At 40.5% G+C, this 16,880-nt stretch overlaps 3 protein-coding genes across 3 annotated transcripts; 1 reads left to right on the forward strand and 2 right to left on the reverse strand.

The window, feature by feature from the left end:
* Positions 1-1,455: 1,455 nt before the first annotated feature.
* LOC147817942 (transmembrane protein 100) lies at positions 1,456-2,235 on the reverse strand. The gene has a single exon (XM_087179352.1). It carries the CDS (start codon positions 2,179-2,181, stop codon positions 1,759-1,761), a length of 423 nt encoding a protein of 140 aa, XP_087035478.1. The 5' UTR covers positions 2,182-2,235; the 3' UTR covers positions 1,456-1,758.
* A 2,945-nt stretch (positions 2,236-5,180) lies between these two features.
* On the forward strand, positions 5,181-9,077 carry rcvrn2 (recoverin 2). The gene is made up of 4 exons (XM_023426286.2): positions 5,181-5,288; positions 5,410-5,932; positions 7,913-8,024; positions 8,471-9,077. Exons 2-4 carry the CDS (start codon positions 5,552-5,554, stop codon positions 8,557-8,559), a joined length of 582 nt encoding a protein of 193 aa, XP_023282054.1. The 5' UTR covers positions 5,181-5,288; positions 5,410-5,551; the 3' UTR covers positions 8,560-9,077.
* Positions 9,078-9,533: 456 nt separating this feature from the next.
* LOC111669856 (germ cell-specific gene 1-like protein) lies at positions 9,534-15,539 on the reverse strand. Its single transcript, XM_023426327.2, has 7 exons — positions 15,377-15,539; positions 14,094-15,216; positions 11,608-11,790; positions 11,383-11,430; positions 11,076-11,228; positions 10,795-10,906; positions 9,534-10,670 (listed from the first exon to the last, which is right to left on the reverse strand). Exons 2-7 carry the CDS (start codon positions 14,287-14,289, stop codon positions 10,298-10,300), a joined length of 1,065 nt encoding a protein of 354 aa, XP_023282095.1. The 5' UTR covers positions 14,290-15,216; positions 15,377-15,539; the 3' UTR covers positions 9,534-10,297.
* Positions 15,540-16,880: the final 1,341 nt, after the last annotated feature.

Consider the following 16,880-nt stretch of genomic DNA (forward strand, 5'->3'; position numbering starts at 1 on the left):
AGTTTGTAATCAAGTACAGCGCTTGAGTGAAAGTAAGCTACTCAGTTCCACCACTTATGAACCATGCTAGCAGATAAAGTTATTGAGGTTTCAAGTGTAACCAAAAGGTAAAAGACTTTTCGTGGGATAATCAATTTCAAAACAGCAAACAAGATGAAGTTACAATTTCACACAGTGAGGCATAGAAGGAATCAATAACATTTACTTTACATCACAGTGAGGAAGTACAGTTTGTTTTTCTTCCAGCAGATGGAGGTACTCTCCTGTTTCTCCCTTTTGATTTCTGTTGATGTTGTTGGTTTCTGTTGGCCTGCACTCAGTAGCTATTTAAGAAACAATCCTGCCCGGCCTTTAGAGCAAGAGACCGTTTTACATTTCAAGTTATAGCCTGTAACTTAAAATGTAAATCAGTCAGACTCGAGTCAGTGGTGTCAGTTATGGGTTCAGGATTTCTGCCATCAGTGTGCCAACAGTTGGTTTCACTTGAACATTTTGTTGCTATAGCAACCGCTACTGGCACAGTTCTATGGCAGTTATAATATAACTGACATTGTTGCATCCACCATTTTCTCTGATCTACAATCAGGCAAACTGACAATCAAACAATGTGAATGGACACATAGGAACAGGTGTAAATACTAATAAAATGAATGTTGGCTGAATATCGATTAGGATTTCACTGTCACACTGTCATGACTTGGGAGTGGGGCACTTCAATAAAACAGGAGCCATTGTAAATGTTATTAATAGGTCAAAATGTCTGCTATTGATGTCCGTTTTATGATGTTTTATGAATCCTGTTTCACTGAACTGATTGATTTTTGGTGTACCTTTGGCCAAACTTTGCACTGTGGTTTCATACAATAAAAACTTTGAAGACCAATACCTGTCTTCTGCCTTCAATGAAAAGAGCAGAGGAGAGATTTTGAGAAACAAAACAAATGACATTTGTGAAACTCAAGAACTAAACATTTTGGTTACCCAAAAAAAAAGTAATATCTCTATGTCAACAGTGTTTATTCTGACTATTTATTCTCTTGTTCCAATAAAATCTCTTGATAGTAAAGTATGTGTATTATCCTCATTAACCAGACAGACAGTTTCTGTAAAGAATGCTGGTGAGTTTTTCCAAATTTCATTTTTCTGTGAATATAAAAATTAATTCCCCTCCATTATTTTTGGGGTTGCAGTAACTAACACCTATCTCAAAACCTCTGCAAATAAAACGAAAAGCATGTTTAGTTTGATACAAGGAATAAATGAGAAAGGAATAAACGTTTTTTTGTATGCTCTTTGAGTGAACGAACCTCACAGCAGATTTCTGTATTCTGTTATAACGCAACCTTTTATAATCTCGTCCTTTTTCCAGGTATTAATCTTTTTGTCTTTCTCTAGCTCCCTTTCTCTTACACTTCCTGTCTCTTTCTCACGTTCACACACACGCAAACATACACATTTCACATATAATCTGTTTATTGCATACTTTACATGATCTGTCTGCATCAACAATCATCTTTAAATGAAGTGGAGCAGAAGTAGAGCATAAAATTGAGGGAATGTGTTATTGTTGTTGTGTTTCCCTAGAACACAGATGCTGCATTTCTTCGTAATTTCGATCGAATGATAAAGCAGAGAACAGGAGGTAGAGTGGTACTGACATGGAGTGAGCACAACAGGAATGTTTTTTCCTGCCCAGTAAGACTGTGTGTTATGTACAGAAGAGTCATCTTATTTTATATTCTGTCAGTGACGTCTTTTTTATACAGTGACTTTTTTGATAACCCTCTCACTCTCCACAAGCACTTCTTTTCCATCCTCCCTCCACTCTCGTGTCATCTCTCTCTTCTTCTTTGTCAGGAGATCATACACCACTACACTGCCCCCCATCACAAAACTAATCGCCAGGATCACAAGTCCCAGTCCCAGTAAGTGAGAAGTTCCTTCTTTGGACTGGTTCAGTTGGTCCCACAGGCCCACGGCTACACAGCTGAAGCCGATGAGAGTTTTCCAAAAGCAAAAGGCCATCATGCAGGATCCACAGGACAGTTCAGCACCCCCGGTCACCACTGTGATGCCCGCCACCGAGGTGAGCCCTCCTGGTAAGGTCACTATCTCAGATTTTGGCTTGCAGGTGACAGTAGAAGTGACGTCTGAGAGAGCTGAAGGATCAAGCGTTTCCATCTTGGTTGATATTATTTCCCTTGTGAAATGGCCAAATGTGATTCTTCCTCTTTGTTACACCTACAACAAGACACGATACAAAGTGTTGATTAAGGAAATACAGACTAATAATGATGTTTTAACAATTTAATTTAAGTGGAAAAATAGACAATTTTTTTTTTTTTAATTTTTAGATAGTATGACAGGTGAAAGTTTTTTTTCATTCTTCTCGTCATTGGAACCAGCAAAGATTGGAACCTGCACGGCGTCTATGATGTGTTATTTAGCAAACATAATCCTTAATGTTTCCGACCTCATGGGTCCTTAACAAGTCCGTCATCATAAACTCATGTGATCAAAGTTGCTCCAACCCACAAAACCTTAAATTGAAATCAAGATCCAAAGATTTTCAAACATAGTCAGTATTTTAAGCAGCATATCTTTATTTTCCATCAGGTGAATAGAATAGAATATGAAAGACTAGGATTTACACGGCTCACACTAGAAATTTGGATGGATTGACAAATACCTCTAAAATCAAGACAATGCAACAACAACAAAAAAACCTAAAGAAAACAAAAATGCGTTTTATTTAAAAAGCAAAGCATTACTCACCTCAGTGTTGAAACAGGAGCTTAGATGTCAGTAATCACCTGATGGTCCTATAAATTCATAAATGTGATTTTTTTTTTCTCTGAGTGAAACCTAAAGGTGCTGCTGACTTTCTCTCTGGACAGTGGGTGTAGAAATGGGGGCTGGGGGCCCATGTGCTGTTACCTTTATCAAATACGTCACAACTTGAGGCCTTGCAACATGGTAGACACAATTGTCAAGATTGTTGTCATTTGTTTGTTCCTCTCTTTCCTTGTGTTCAGAAGGAAGTTCTCGTCTGTCATTAAGCTTCATTACGACCCATTACCAGATATTTATCAGGAACAACTCCCTTCCTCTTTTCCTCTCTCTTTCAGTCTTAAGATTCCAGTGTTGCTCCACCAACGCATTGTTTTGGCTGTGAAAGGGATTTTCCTGTTAAGTGTTCACATTTCTCATGTCATTAATAGAGGGGAGCATATTATTGCATCAGTGCTCTATAAAACTTTCAGACATAATTTGGGAAATATGCTTCTTGAACTGTCTATTCAAAAAAAAAAAAAAAATCCCCTACTGTCACATTCACTCAGAAAACAACCATTAATGATGACACATCAAGAAGTACATGAATGAATGGGCCAAACCTGGTGTGTTGACACCGAGTGAGGCAGATTTGCAGTATATATGTCAGTGCTGACGTTTCACAAGTCAGTGCTGTAACACAGGTGAAGCCTGATACTGTCACTTAATAGGCTATAATGCCACCCAGCCAACTGGGTTGTTGCCAGTGTTGAGTCACTGGCTGAATTGCAGATATTTTTAGATGTGTTGACTCCTACTATTGAAAAACTTTCTCCTGTTACAATTCAGTTTTTTATGTGTAGTATACATTACTGGCTGCAAAAGAAATATATATGAAATATACAGTAAATCCTATTTAGTGTTGCAAAGTAATGCAATAGCTACTATAGAGATATTAATATCATTTATTGTTTTATTAAATCTCTGACACTCTTAGAGTGTCATTAATATGCTTAGATGCCAGACATCCACATTACATGAATCGTCACCCTCTCCACAAGTAGAAAAACATTTCATAAGAGACCACAAATCCTTGCTTGCTCCAGCTCTTGTAATTAGTCCAGCCTAGGGTATAGGTCACGTCAGGGATTGTTTTGTGGAGAGCAGGGGGTAATTCTATTGGCCATGGCACTCACAGGATGAAGATGATGATAATTGGCTAAGTGTTGAAATGGGTGGGAGGGGGCGGGGCATGAGTAATCCAATATATGGACTCAGTGAGCATATTTATGGAGCAAAGAAAAACCTGTTGGAAAAAAGAGAGACATGAATATGAATAGTATCACATTAACTCTGCCATAGACCCTCATGCCCAAACTAAGTTAGTCAGAAGCAACAGTTAGTATAGTGACAATCAAGATTATTCTTTCAGTCTAATCAAAGCAGACACAAAGAAAAGAGACTGATGATGTTAACGCATCAAACAAAGTATCATGAAGTGAGTTAGATGTGCTGATTACTCTGACCCCAGCTGTAAGGTGATGGCCGCTGACAACAATATAAAGAGATACAGGGAACACGGTAGAAAAGGTACTTGCCAATGAAAAATGAAGGCGAATTACATCGGTGTGTAAAATAGGATGCCTTTAGTGCATACGTACAATGTTTTTTGTGGAGAGAAAAGGGTAAGAGTAAGAGAAGCAAGCCACTCTACAGACAACAAGAGAAAGGAAAGAGGGGCAACACTGCTGAACATTCAGCTCAGTAAAACAAACCCAGGCTAGTGATGGAGAAGTCAGTCAGAGGAGGGCAACATCGTAGCTCATGTAGGACAGGAAGAAGGTCATGCACAAAGAAGGTGATGATGATGTGAGGGCGTAGGTGGGATCGGTGGTAAAGGTGGGAAGGAGAGGGAGTTAAACAGCCTGCACAGATGGTAGTCTGGAATTAGATGTCAGTGGTCAACTAAACCCATTGAAAGGCCACTACTGAAATAGCAAACCCACCTTAAAAACCCACCTGAGACCATGTTCACAGCATTTGCCTGAACATGTCTGCTAATCTGTTAACCAGTTTAACAGACTAATGTTGATGTTTTTAGGATTTATGGCACTCAAATACATCTCAATTTCACAAATTATGAAGATACAGTGAAACGCCTTGACCCTCTGGTAAATGATTAGTATTTCGTTATTAAATAAGATTATTAAATTCTTGGATAAAACACCACAACACTACATACCAATGACTCAGTCTGTATAAATAAATGAACAGAAGAATGAACCCAGTGTGGTCATATACAATAGATATTTCTAGACCTCCAGACCCATAGAGAAAATTAGGATGTGGGGGTTCTGTTCAGTCAAAGCTCAGCCACTTTAAATCCCGCATTAACAGAATTAACCCAGTCGTCCACAGTAGGAGTGAGTTTCCCCCTGCCCTCCTTATCTCTCACTGTCTTACTGTCAAGACAGACACTCTATTCACCTGCCATTGCCTGCCCACTCAGCACACAGGTAAGATTTCTGTACAGTTTCGACCATCCTGACAGTGTTATTTACTGAGTAGTGCAACTAATCTCAAGTTGTCATGAGCAGATTGTGTCACATTTCTAAATCATATTGCTTTTTTTGCCAGTTGTGAAGAATATATTTTGGACTAAGGAGAGAGTCAGGTGGAACAGGAGAGGAAAGCCTGTGAAGAAAGTGAAAAAGTGGCAAATACTTGCCAGGGAGTTTGACAGAACTGACACATTACTAAGACACTGTGAGCAACTACCATGGGAAATACTACCAGTAGCGCAATATCAAAAGAGATCCTGGAGGACCTCAAGCTCAGCACCAAATTCACTGAAAATGAGATCTGCCAGTGGTACGAAAACTTTCAGAAGCAGTGCCCGACGGGACGCATTACTCCAGAGGAGTTTGAGGAGATCTACACCCGCTTCTTCCCTGAGAGCGACGCCAAGAGTTACGCACGGCATGTGTTTCGCTCCTTTGACACCAACGACGACGGCACTTTGGATTTCAAGGAGTACATCATTGCTCTGCACATGACCTCCACCGGCAAGACGACCCGGAAACTGGAGTGGGCCTTCTCGCTGTTTGATGTAGACAAGAACGGATACATCAACAAGACAGAGGTGACAGAGATCTGCCAGGTGAGAGCGCTGCACGAGGGGGTGTTTGAGGCATGAGTGATGATCAGTGGCTGAGTGACTCAGATCAGATGGTTCTAGTGTAACAAGCAGCAGTTCTGACAGATCAATTTCTAAACATGTATCTCATTTTGAATTTTTAATATTCTCCCAAAAGCTATCTGAGATAGTTGTGGACTGACTTGAGAGTGCTTGATACAGAACATTTATTTTGTTTCACCATAATAATTATCTATGCGAGTGGATAATATCAGAAGTCCAAGCCATTCTCTTGCTCTTGCTCCTCAGGAAAGGGGTTTATTCTAAATTGTGGAGGGAAAATATTACAGGAAAAAATTACATAATGCAATCTAACATAAAACTCTATGTTTTAAAGATTACAAGGTTCAATTTTCCTGAATGTTCTATGTCAGTGAAGTGTTGGTTTAATTCTGTGGCATTAACATTGAGGTTGGTAGCTGTGTTATTATTGGACTGCAGTGCATTGCCAGGTTTTGCTCCATCCAAGATGTGTTGCTGTTTGCTGGAAAGTGGCCATGTAGGTCCCCGTCCTAATTGCCAGCCCAATTAGCCATCTTATTTGAGCCTCAAACTCCTGATAATCTCTGTGATAACAGGTTTAGCTCTCAGACAATATAGGCAGTCCTACTCTTAAGCAAGGCTACTCTAGAACTGCACCGCCAGCAGAAAGTCTCACCATCCGTGAGTCTAATCCAAACTGCTTTTATTCACAAGGCTGTCACTTTTGATTGTATGCCATAATATAGAATGATTGTAATTTATTGTTTTCAAATAATCAAAACTGAGTGTGATGGAGGATGTGAAGTTTTTTATCTTCTGTTTTCAAGACAAATGATATAGAATTGTAAGAGGTTTAGACAGATCAGCCAAGAATCCAGCTGGCATTGTAATGGGATTTAATTCCTGGCCAACTGGCCCGAGTCCATATGCATCATGTTTACAACCACTGAGCAAAATGGCTGCATTTTAAAGCCCTGCTAGAAGTTTAAAAACCGACAACAAAATTAGATTGTTCCTAATCTGCAAAACACCCTAGAGGTAGTTAAAGACAGATCAGCTGCAGTGGGGTCCAAAAGTCTGAGATCACTTTCCCGTCAGTGACTAGCTGAACCCCCCCTGTATATGCACAGTAACAATTACACTGCAGAACAATCATGAAAGATCAGGTCTGTTCTAGATGCAGGAAATTAGAGGCTAAATGAGTTCAGTATAGTATACTACACAGGCTGGCCAGACAACGGTGTAGATAGGGTCAAGTTTACTTCATTCATAGAGAGTAAGCAGCTATTTCACGCTGCTTGGTTTTATTTTCATAACAAACTACAACCTCACAACCTGGTTATCGACAAGCTCACAGTTTGTTTCTGTACAGACCACAAGATCTGAGGGGCAAGATGGAGGGAGAGTCCAGAGAGAAAAGAGATGACATCTTGGTGTTTGGCCTGTGGCCTGAGTCTTGGCACTAATCCATGTTAATCTAGGTGTCTTAAATGTGGGAGATGAGTTCTTCCTCTCTAAGTGGGACACACACTTAAAGTCCTGAACCTAAAGTGCACAGTCATTTAGTCATTTAACAATCTGCTGGATTCTAAGTGGCCCATTGCAGATTAAGTATCTCTGAATAATGACACACAGGCCTGAATGTTTCTGCCGTGGGCTGATTGCATTGACATAACTAGTGGTCTGAATTGTAGGCACCTCGATTCGGTTGTGTTCAGCCAAATTGCAAAGAGTTCACAGTGAGTAACAACAGAAACATAAGGAGAAAATACAGGCTTGTAGCCATTCTGTAAATATCAAGTTGTTTTACATCAGAGGCTTGATAAAAACTCATATGTCCACATGTTTCTTGGCTTCCACACATTGTATTTTTTGTGCTGTGTTGATGTTCCGTACATATTTGTGTGAGAGAAAAGATGCAGCATTATCATGATACCCATTTTATACCCAACCCCCTCTCAGGCCATATTTAAGCTGATCCCCAAGGAGGAGCAGAGCAAGCTACCAGAGGATGAGAACACACCCGAGAAGAGAGCCAACAAGCTGTGGGCTTACTTTGAAAAGAAAGACAACGGTGAGGGAAATACCACACATGCAACACGTGTACGGTGCATGATAGGCCTTTGTGTCCTCACCGCTACGTACTTATAATAAAGAGATAAAATCAGTGTAAGCTCTTACTACCTTTCCTTCTGCAGCTGTTCCCACATCCTGTGGCGAAGATTACATTTTACAATCAGCTGTTTGGCTTAACAATAACACAAGCAATAAATCCACCTGGGGGCACACCCCCAGTTACAGCATCACTTGTGTAATGCGAGCTTTATTATGTATGTACCAGCCATGTACCATTCCAGCGCATTGCATGTTACTGTCACACACCCACACAGAGATAAGACCAGATTTCTAGACTGAGATACAGAGTCATTACGGAGCCTCATGTTTACCCCACATTCCTCGCTGTATGCCTGGTTTGTTTCCTACTATAACCTCTAATTTTTCTCTCCTTTCTCCTAATAGAGCGACTGGCTGAGGGAGAGTTCATCAAAGGAGTGATTGAAAATGAGAATGCAATGCGTCTTATCCACTATGAACCGATCAAACAGTAAAGTCAGTCCCACTTATCCCCTCTTCTTCTTTCTTTAATTAGGCTCTTTCCATACTTTCAAAACTTTTGTTTTCCTTCTTCCCTTAAAAGCCTCGTACTTTTTCTCCTCCCTCTGCTTTAATCCACCCAACTCCTTTGTGTAAATACTCTTTTCTGCAGTGTCTTGGTTGCAACTAACTTTTTAGTCACTCTCCATTATTTGACATTGATTTACTTCTGTTTTTGTCCATGAATTTATATCAAATAGAGAATAGTAGAGGCAAAATAGTGTTTCAAAATGTGTACAGACAAAAAGATACATTTATGTTGACCATATTGAGCCGATACATATCATATTGTTAACCTCTAAATGCTTTAAGTGACATTTTGGCTCTGGAGAAACTGATTGTTAATGACAAGTATCATACCAGATATTAGCTTGTTAGCTTTTTTACAGACTTTGAGATGTCTTAATATACAGTTGTAGTTCACAAGTGTTGTACTCTATTCACTGTACAATAAATTAAAGGTTTTCTCATACATCTGTGCTTTGAAAATCAATTTATTTATCTTCCCCAGAAAACAATAAATTCCTCTTTGACCTAGAAACATACTGTGTAATATAACGCTGGTGGTTGACAAAAATGGAGCTTTAGGTTTTAAGTTTCAGTTTTTTTATTTATTTATCCCAGACACTAAATCCAAGATTATCCCAAATGTATAACCTATTGACATTTGAGGTAAATTTAGGTCCATTTATTTAACCTTAGAAATAATTTCCTGTATAAATTGAAGAGTAACACATTAAGTAAAATCCATTTGTAAACCATTATTTCCCTGAAAGTGTGATGTTCTCATGATGCGTGGTGCTTGTGTGTGTGTGTGTGTGTGTGTGTGTGTGTTTGCAGTTCGTGCGTGAGCCTGCATTTCTTTCCAACTTCATTTCTGACCCCCCACAACCTGCCCCTCCCCTGCCCCTCCACCCCCCGCCTCCCTCTCCATCTCCATCCTTTCACATGCCTCCCATCTCTTCACTCTGTTCCTCCTTCTTTCCATCCAACTCGGGATTACTGGTTTACACATAATCTTCTGTTCAACATCAGAGAGCAGACTTTTTAAAATCTCTGTAATCTTTCTATCTCTATGTGTCTGTCTTATGGGTTTGTCTGTGTGTCTGTGGAGAGACTGCGTTTGTTGTGGCCTCTGGTATTTTACGCATTGCATCGAAATTTTGCAACCGTCAAAAGTTTGTCACAGAGGGAGAAGACTTTGAAAAAGGAAACATGTTGAGTGTCCCGCTCAGATTAATGAGAATATATTGTATATTTAGTCTTAAAGGACAGGCTGTTCTGTTGGGTATCACCGGGAAAAGAAACATCCATCCTGTTTATACAATGAAATGATCATTGGGATGACTGTCATCCTGATATATTGCAAGTTAATATATAAACATTAAAATAATATAAACATTTATATACATTTACATATGGAGACAAATTTACTTTCCTACCATGAGGCACTGAGAAATACCCAGAAAACATGCACTCTTGCATGTTAGTGTGGCCTATACATACAATGTAGTCTTTATATTTTGATATGTGTTGATTTCAGCCTGGTTGGTTCGTCCCCAAGTTCACTGAAAGTCAAAGCGGAAGAAAAGACATCTGTTTGCTCACACTGATCCGTCTCCAGCATGGTGACAGTTCTTTTCCTCTTTTAAAGTTTTTCAACCCTTTTAGTTGATGGATATAAGTGACTCCCTAACAAGGTGAATCAACTCGGTCCATGGCCTCCTCCATCTCATCCATCTCTCTCTCACAGTCTTCACATCCCTCTGGCCCACAGCCTCCTACCAAAACCAGCGTTGGTACATCCCCATTCCCCATTCCAACCATGCTGCCGTTCGGGGCCCACGACACATCAATCATACCGTCTGGACACTGCAGTAGGCCGCTGACAGAGTAGAGCCCGCCCCCTGGAACGACCTCATCATAGGCTGGGGCGTGACTGGCAGCTCTCGCTTCCTCCAATCGTAGCCTCTGTCTGCGACGAAGCTCGATGATGGTCTTTGTGTAGGAGTTGAGCGTGACCACGGCTGCCCCCATGCAGCAACTGAAGGACACCCACGCAAGACTAGGAACAGAGAATATGTAGAATAGTTAGGAGAGAAGAGAAACTGCAATCATGAAAATAACATTTTATACACACGTTTGAATAATACAGGCTGTCAAGCTGTCACTAATGGGCAGACACCTACGCAAATGACCAGCCGTAGTCCCAGGACTGAGGCCTCCAGTCTTTGGGGCCCACAATGACTGTCATCTGAAATACTGTGGTGTACATCATATGGGCTACCATCCCGAGAAGACCTGCATGGGAGGTGAAAGCAACAATAAAACAGACAGAGAAAAACTGTTAGCCATGCCCAGGAACACTGCGGATGAGGGGAGAGATCTAGGATTACTGTGCATATACGGAGGAGGAGGTGATTGTGAAAGAATAAAATGATGACAAATTGAGAGATACACTACGTCTCACCTGATAACACGGTACAGATAGCTGCGTAGGCATTGATTTTCAGAGAGTGCATCTCTTTATGAGAGCACAAAACTTCCAGCCACATCAGTAAGAAGCCCATCCCCAGCAGGCCGATGTACGTGAACTCTGAAATCACTGACAGCCAGAGCACACCTGCGACATGTGCAAACACATACACACACATACAACGGACACACGCATCCATTCAGAAAACTCAATTAATACTGTAACAAAAATAATTAATTTAATCACAGTATTTACAGGGTTACAGAGAAATGTACATATTACGGTACGATTCACAACTTACCTTGTGTTTCCCCTGGAGTTAACTCTATAAAGCTGCGACATTTCTCCCCTGAAGACAAAGGTTTGAAGAGGACGATGGAAAGCATTTTATCACTCTGAATAAATGGTATTTATTTGTGTGTGAGGCTAAAACCTAAAATAACATCCCTGAAAGATTAATCAATATTCTGACCAGGTTCAAGTAAGCGAGGTTATGTATGACTGGACATGTGCTTTGCGGTCTCACCATCGCTGTGTTTCTCACAGCTTTCCCAGAAGCCGGTGTGAAAGTATCTGAAAGCAAACTTGTCTTCCCCCGTCTCCCAGATGTAGTGCACAGCGTTGGCCAGCTGCCTCTGTCTGATTCTGGCCAGCTCCTCCCTTCTGGCTGGAGACAGTGTGCGGTTGAAGGGGTTCTGAGTGGGACTCTCTGTGTGACAACACAAGAAGGCAACGCCGAGCAGAACACTTGCTTATATCTGTTATGGATAGTTAAGTTAGTGGCTCTTCAAAGCTCTTTGGAACTATAAAGACAAAGACAGTCATACTCACACTCACACATGGGAAATCTATATTCTCCAAACCTATCCAGACTTGCGTTTTCCTTAGAACCCACATGCACAGGTGCACAACCATGCAAACATCAAACGAACATCAAACAAACACAGGTCCCTCTTCCTCTGAGATATGAGCTCTAACAACTGATCCATTATGAGAAAAAAATCTAAAACACAGGCATGTGTAGGCAAGCAGATACACAAACACACACACAGGTGCATACTGCAAATGCACTCCTACTTCACAATTATCCTAATATTTTTGCTGACTCTGTGTTTTCCTTTGCCAAAAACTTAATGCACTAAAAGTCAGGGAGACAATTAAATGTCAAACACACACTTCGCATGCAGGTGTGTGTTGCTGGGGATATTCTGGAGGTCCGTTTGAAAATGAAAATGAGTATGTACTTCATAGTGAGAGAGGGAAGCAAAACTGGTGAACACAAAACATCTGCAAGTCTGTTAATCACACCCTGGCCCTAAAAAAAATAACATGCCTCTGTGTAATCATATGCAGCTTTGTCAACCAGCAGCCAGTGTGTATTTGTAAACCAGACTTAGAAGCACTGATGCGTTGGTGAAGGTAGATCTTCTTTTTGTGCAAATACACAAAGTACGTGTAGTGATAAAAGTTGATTCCTTTATGCAGTAAGAGCTGTTAATCTCAGAGTGGATTAAGCATATCTACTGAGAAAATAAAGACCAGGGAGCACACAGCGTAAACCTCTGCTCCATGGGCGAATGAACCTTTGGGAGACACCCTGACACCCCACAGATTAATACTAAGCCATAATTAAATTCTCTCTCAAACTACAGTATGGGAAAAAAGAGATTAAAATACATCAAAACCGAGGACAATCACTTTCAGGGAGGGAAGCCTGTCAGTTCATCCAGCCGGATTAGTCCCAGGTACTGGTTGTTATGCAGAGTGCAAAGATCAAGTTCCATACTTGTAATCAGGTTCAAAAGTCAAGGCCAAAATTTTGGTAGAGTCAACATCAGAAAGCTGCATTTTGCAAGACTTGTGCAATAATAAACAATAACAAACACATACATGTGACATAATACACACTGTGTATACACAGTTTGTAGGTGCGTATCCACTATATCTGGTACTCCAGTATCAAGTACTGCAAGCGACCTCAGTTTGCCTAAAGGACGGTTTGAATTCTCAGTAATTTAACACTGGATAGAAATGTTTAAGTCCACGATGCCTCAACAAGCATTGTGATTATTGTTATTGTTATTATTCTTAAACTAGGAAAAAGTCACACTTGTTAGCTTCTTCCAGAGCTTTTTCATGGGCTTCATCAGCAGATTAAGTTTGGACTGTGAGGAAACTCCATCTGTTTTTCATGAAAAAGTCCATGATGAACACCAAAAATCAGATGACAACCTGCTAAAACAATGATCCTGCTCAGAGTATCTGTCTGAAAACCTGTGGCTGACTGTTACAAAAGCCGAATGCCGAGAAAACGTCACATGACGCAAGGTAGGATGAATCCGTGAACTCATGCTGCCGATAACAAACTGTTACATGCCCGTGAACGTGTTGCAGCAGAATTTGGGATTAGTCGCCAGGAAACTCGTCACAGATCTAGTTCGACTGTAGTCAGGTCCTGTATGTTGTAGCTGTATCCACTTGTTCCTGCCTGACAGGAGCTGAAAGCTTAACACTCTGACTGTTCCTGTTCACCACACTAAGTACATTTACTCAAGCACTTAAGAACAGTTTGAGGTTGTGTCTGCATTATGACTTGGTATTGCTGCTTTTACTAAAACAAAGGATGCAAATACTTCTTGCGATGCTGTCATTAACATATTTGTTGTTATTTGAATACTTGTTAGTTAGTCTTAAGTAGAACAATCCTTGCAGCATGGCTATGCATTACGTGCTAAAAATAGTTAAATAAATTGATAAATAATTGCACCTGTGCACCCTGCCTGCATACGTGAATACTATGTTGAGACACAAATAATTCAAAATCAGAGGGGAGCTGCTTGCATAAATAGATGTATGTGTACAGATTTGTGTCCAAGGCCCAATAACAATAGTATAAGAGCAATCTAAGTTACAGTATACTTAACAGAATAAAGAGAAACAGTAAAGCATTGGAATCAAATCTGCAGAAAACACTTGTTGATGTGTAGAGGGGACAGTGTGACATATCAGTACCTGTGGTGTAAGGCTCGCTGTTGTTCTGACCGCAGTTCTTCATTTTGACGGGCGACAGGCAGAGGGGCTTCACCACCTTGTGAGTGCCCTCACACCAGTAGGAGGTGCAGAGAGCCAGGATGGAGAGGGCCAGAGCCAGAGTGGTCAAGGTCAGGGAGAGCAGGGAGCGAGAGCGACGGGACATACGCTCCAGCATGGCCACACAGGAGAAGGGGGAAGCAAGGGGGATGGTTAGAGAGAGGGAGTGGGGGGAGAAAGTGATGTAAAGAGGAAGCAGAAGGGGGAGACGGGATGCGGAAATAAGACAAACCGGACAGAGGGTATGAATACAGTCACAGATGGAGCCGAGAGGGAGGGACAGATGCTTTGGGGTGGTTTTAAGATGTGATGAGCTGCCAGGTTTAAATGGAAAGCAAAGATAAATGTGACGTAACAGTACTGACAGAAGATAACAAAACAAAGCTGACAAAGAGATACTGTACAGCCTGAGTGATTAAAAGAGAGGACGGTAAACAGAGTGGGAGCAGGATAAGATGCTCTGAAGTTGATACACGTGGGAAAGGACAGATGGAAGAAAAAAGTGAACAAGAGAGGATTTAGGTAGATGATGGTTCACGTTAGGAGAAGAGTGGGATGCAAGGACATGACAGCATGCTGCGAAGACAGCTTTAACGTGATATCCTGCTGGGGTGAATGGTGTGGCCGTACGTACATCCCCTGACCTCAACACTTGCAGACCCTTTGTGTGCATGTATTACATCAGTGGGACTATACCATCATTTAAAAATATTACAGATTATCATTAAAAGTTGGGAAACTAAAGAGGAGATTGAGGACATCCTTAAACGTAATTCATCACCTGGGGACAAAGTAAACGGTTCAGCGGAGCACACAAAGTCTAAAACCAAGGTGTCCATATAGTGACATTCAATTTTGTTGAATGTTCCTTGAGTCCATACGAGTCATTAGACTGACTGAGGTCACATAAGTCCCCCAGCTGTTTATATGGAGGGGTTATGGAAGAATAAGTAATGTCCTGTGCCCGAAACTAAAGTCTTCCTGCCTCCTGATTAACACACTCAGGCCTGACCCTGCCACTCATGATCAACTCCGCTGCTGGACCCTAAGAAGACAAGACAAAGGGGAGGAAAAACAAGAGATTACTTTTTTTGATGAAATTATGGATAAGCCACAGATCTAAATGAAAATTTTGCAAGTAATCCCTGATAATCTGCTTTAATCTGTTTGTGTTAGGTGCATTTTAGTGTGAAGTGCACTCTGACCATGTCTGCTGTCTTCCTCTCTCTCTCATGCAGTGTCTCCCTGTCAGCCCACAGCACCTGAAATACAACAGAACACCGGTTAAACCAGTTGAATGGGGCCCGATCACTAATCTACACAAGAACAGAATCACAGTGGTTACTGATATCTGAATATTGGTGACAATGAAAAATACACACATTAGTTAAAAGTCAGACATTTTCAATGTATAAATCTGCACTTAATTTTTCCTGTATTAGTAAAGAGATCTGGACAATCTGTCAAATGTTCAGATGCTAAGCAATATGTGCTTTCTGACATGTACAGTATGTACTCTAATTAACATATATATATATATGGGCTATATATAATAATGATACTATTGACAATGATTGTATTAACTATAAACTTGATAAATACTGAATTGCTTCTTCTTCTTTCTGGTTGTGGACAAAATAAAAACTCAGGGACAGTATCAGAACATCCTCACCAGCATTTTCTCTCGTGTTAAAAAGTGGTCAAGATATTACTCTTTAGTCTTGGTTTCGCTATCAGATTGGTAACATATTGAACAAAAAGTGTAAAAGTTGAGGACAGCATCAGCAAGTTGGAACTAAGCCACTCAAGATTTTGCTAGAATGACCAACATCAAGCATGAAGACCTTAAGACCAGTATTAGTTATTTTAATCTTACTAAATCTTGGAAATTCATTCTTCAACATAGACTTGATTCTGTCATAAACACAAGTTTTTTGCTTTTTGTTTGCATTGACAGGTTTGTCAGATAGATAATTGGACACACACCACTTGCCTCATTTAACCTGCATCTCAACTATCATTTAATCCAAAAACTCAGTCTAAAAAAGCAACATATAGTTCAGTTATTTTCAGGGCTGTAACTAGCAATTATTTTTTTCAGCCTATTTATGTCAGAAAACATAGAAGATTTTCCTTTATTCCAGAGCCTGAAGTGAAATCTTACTTGTTTAATCTTTACATCACTCCAAAACCTGAAGCTATTCAGTTAATCAGAAATGGCAAAGAAAAAACATCAAACCCTCATATTTGAGAAGCTGAAAAAAAACAACTAGTATTTTTCCTTGTTGTAGAATGAATTGATTATTAAAACAGTTCTTGATTTTCTGTTAATTGACTATCAATTTCAGCTCTAATTATATTAAAATAATCAGTGACAAGTACCTACCAAAGTGTTGCAGTTCAGGTCAAACATGAAGCAACTACCACAGTAAAACAACAGTCAGTTCTCGCAGTCCTCTGAACCTACAATCCTCGGTTATCTCCGCCTCGTTCAAGAGCCCTTAAATCAAAAAGCTCCTTAAGAACTTGCTTTTAGTTGCTCCATCTTCAATTGATTCTCCATGTCACTGCCCTCTTCGTGTTTTCCCTCTGAATGTGTCACCACTTTTCCTCCTCCAGGATGAGCATCAGTGACCCTTACCTCTCCAGCTGCACTTCCCCCTTTAATCCTCCTGGCCAATAGACGAATGGAGATGCAAGACTGGTGGA

Source organism: Seriola lalandi, unplaced genomic scaffold (assembly GCF_002814215.2).
Source record: "Seriola lalandi dorsalis isolate HSWRI2012SDOR001 ecotype SW California unplaced genomic scaffold, Sedor1 jcf7180002054825, whole genome shotgun sequence".
NCBI classification, from domain to species: Eukaryota; Metazoa; Chordata; class Actinopteri; order Carangiformes; family Carangidae; genus Seriola; species Seriola lalandi.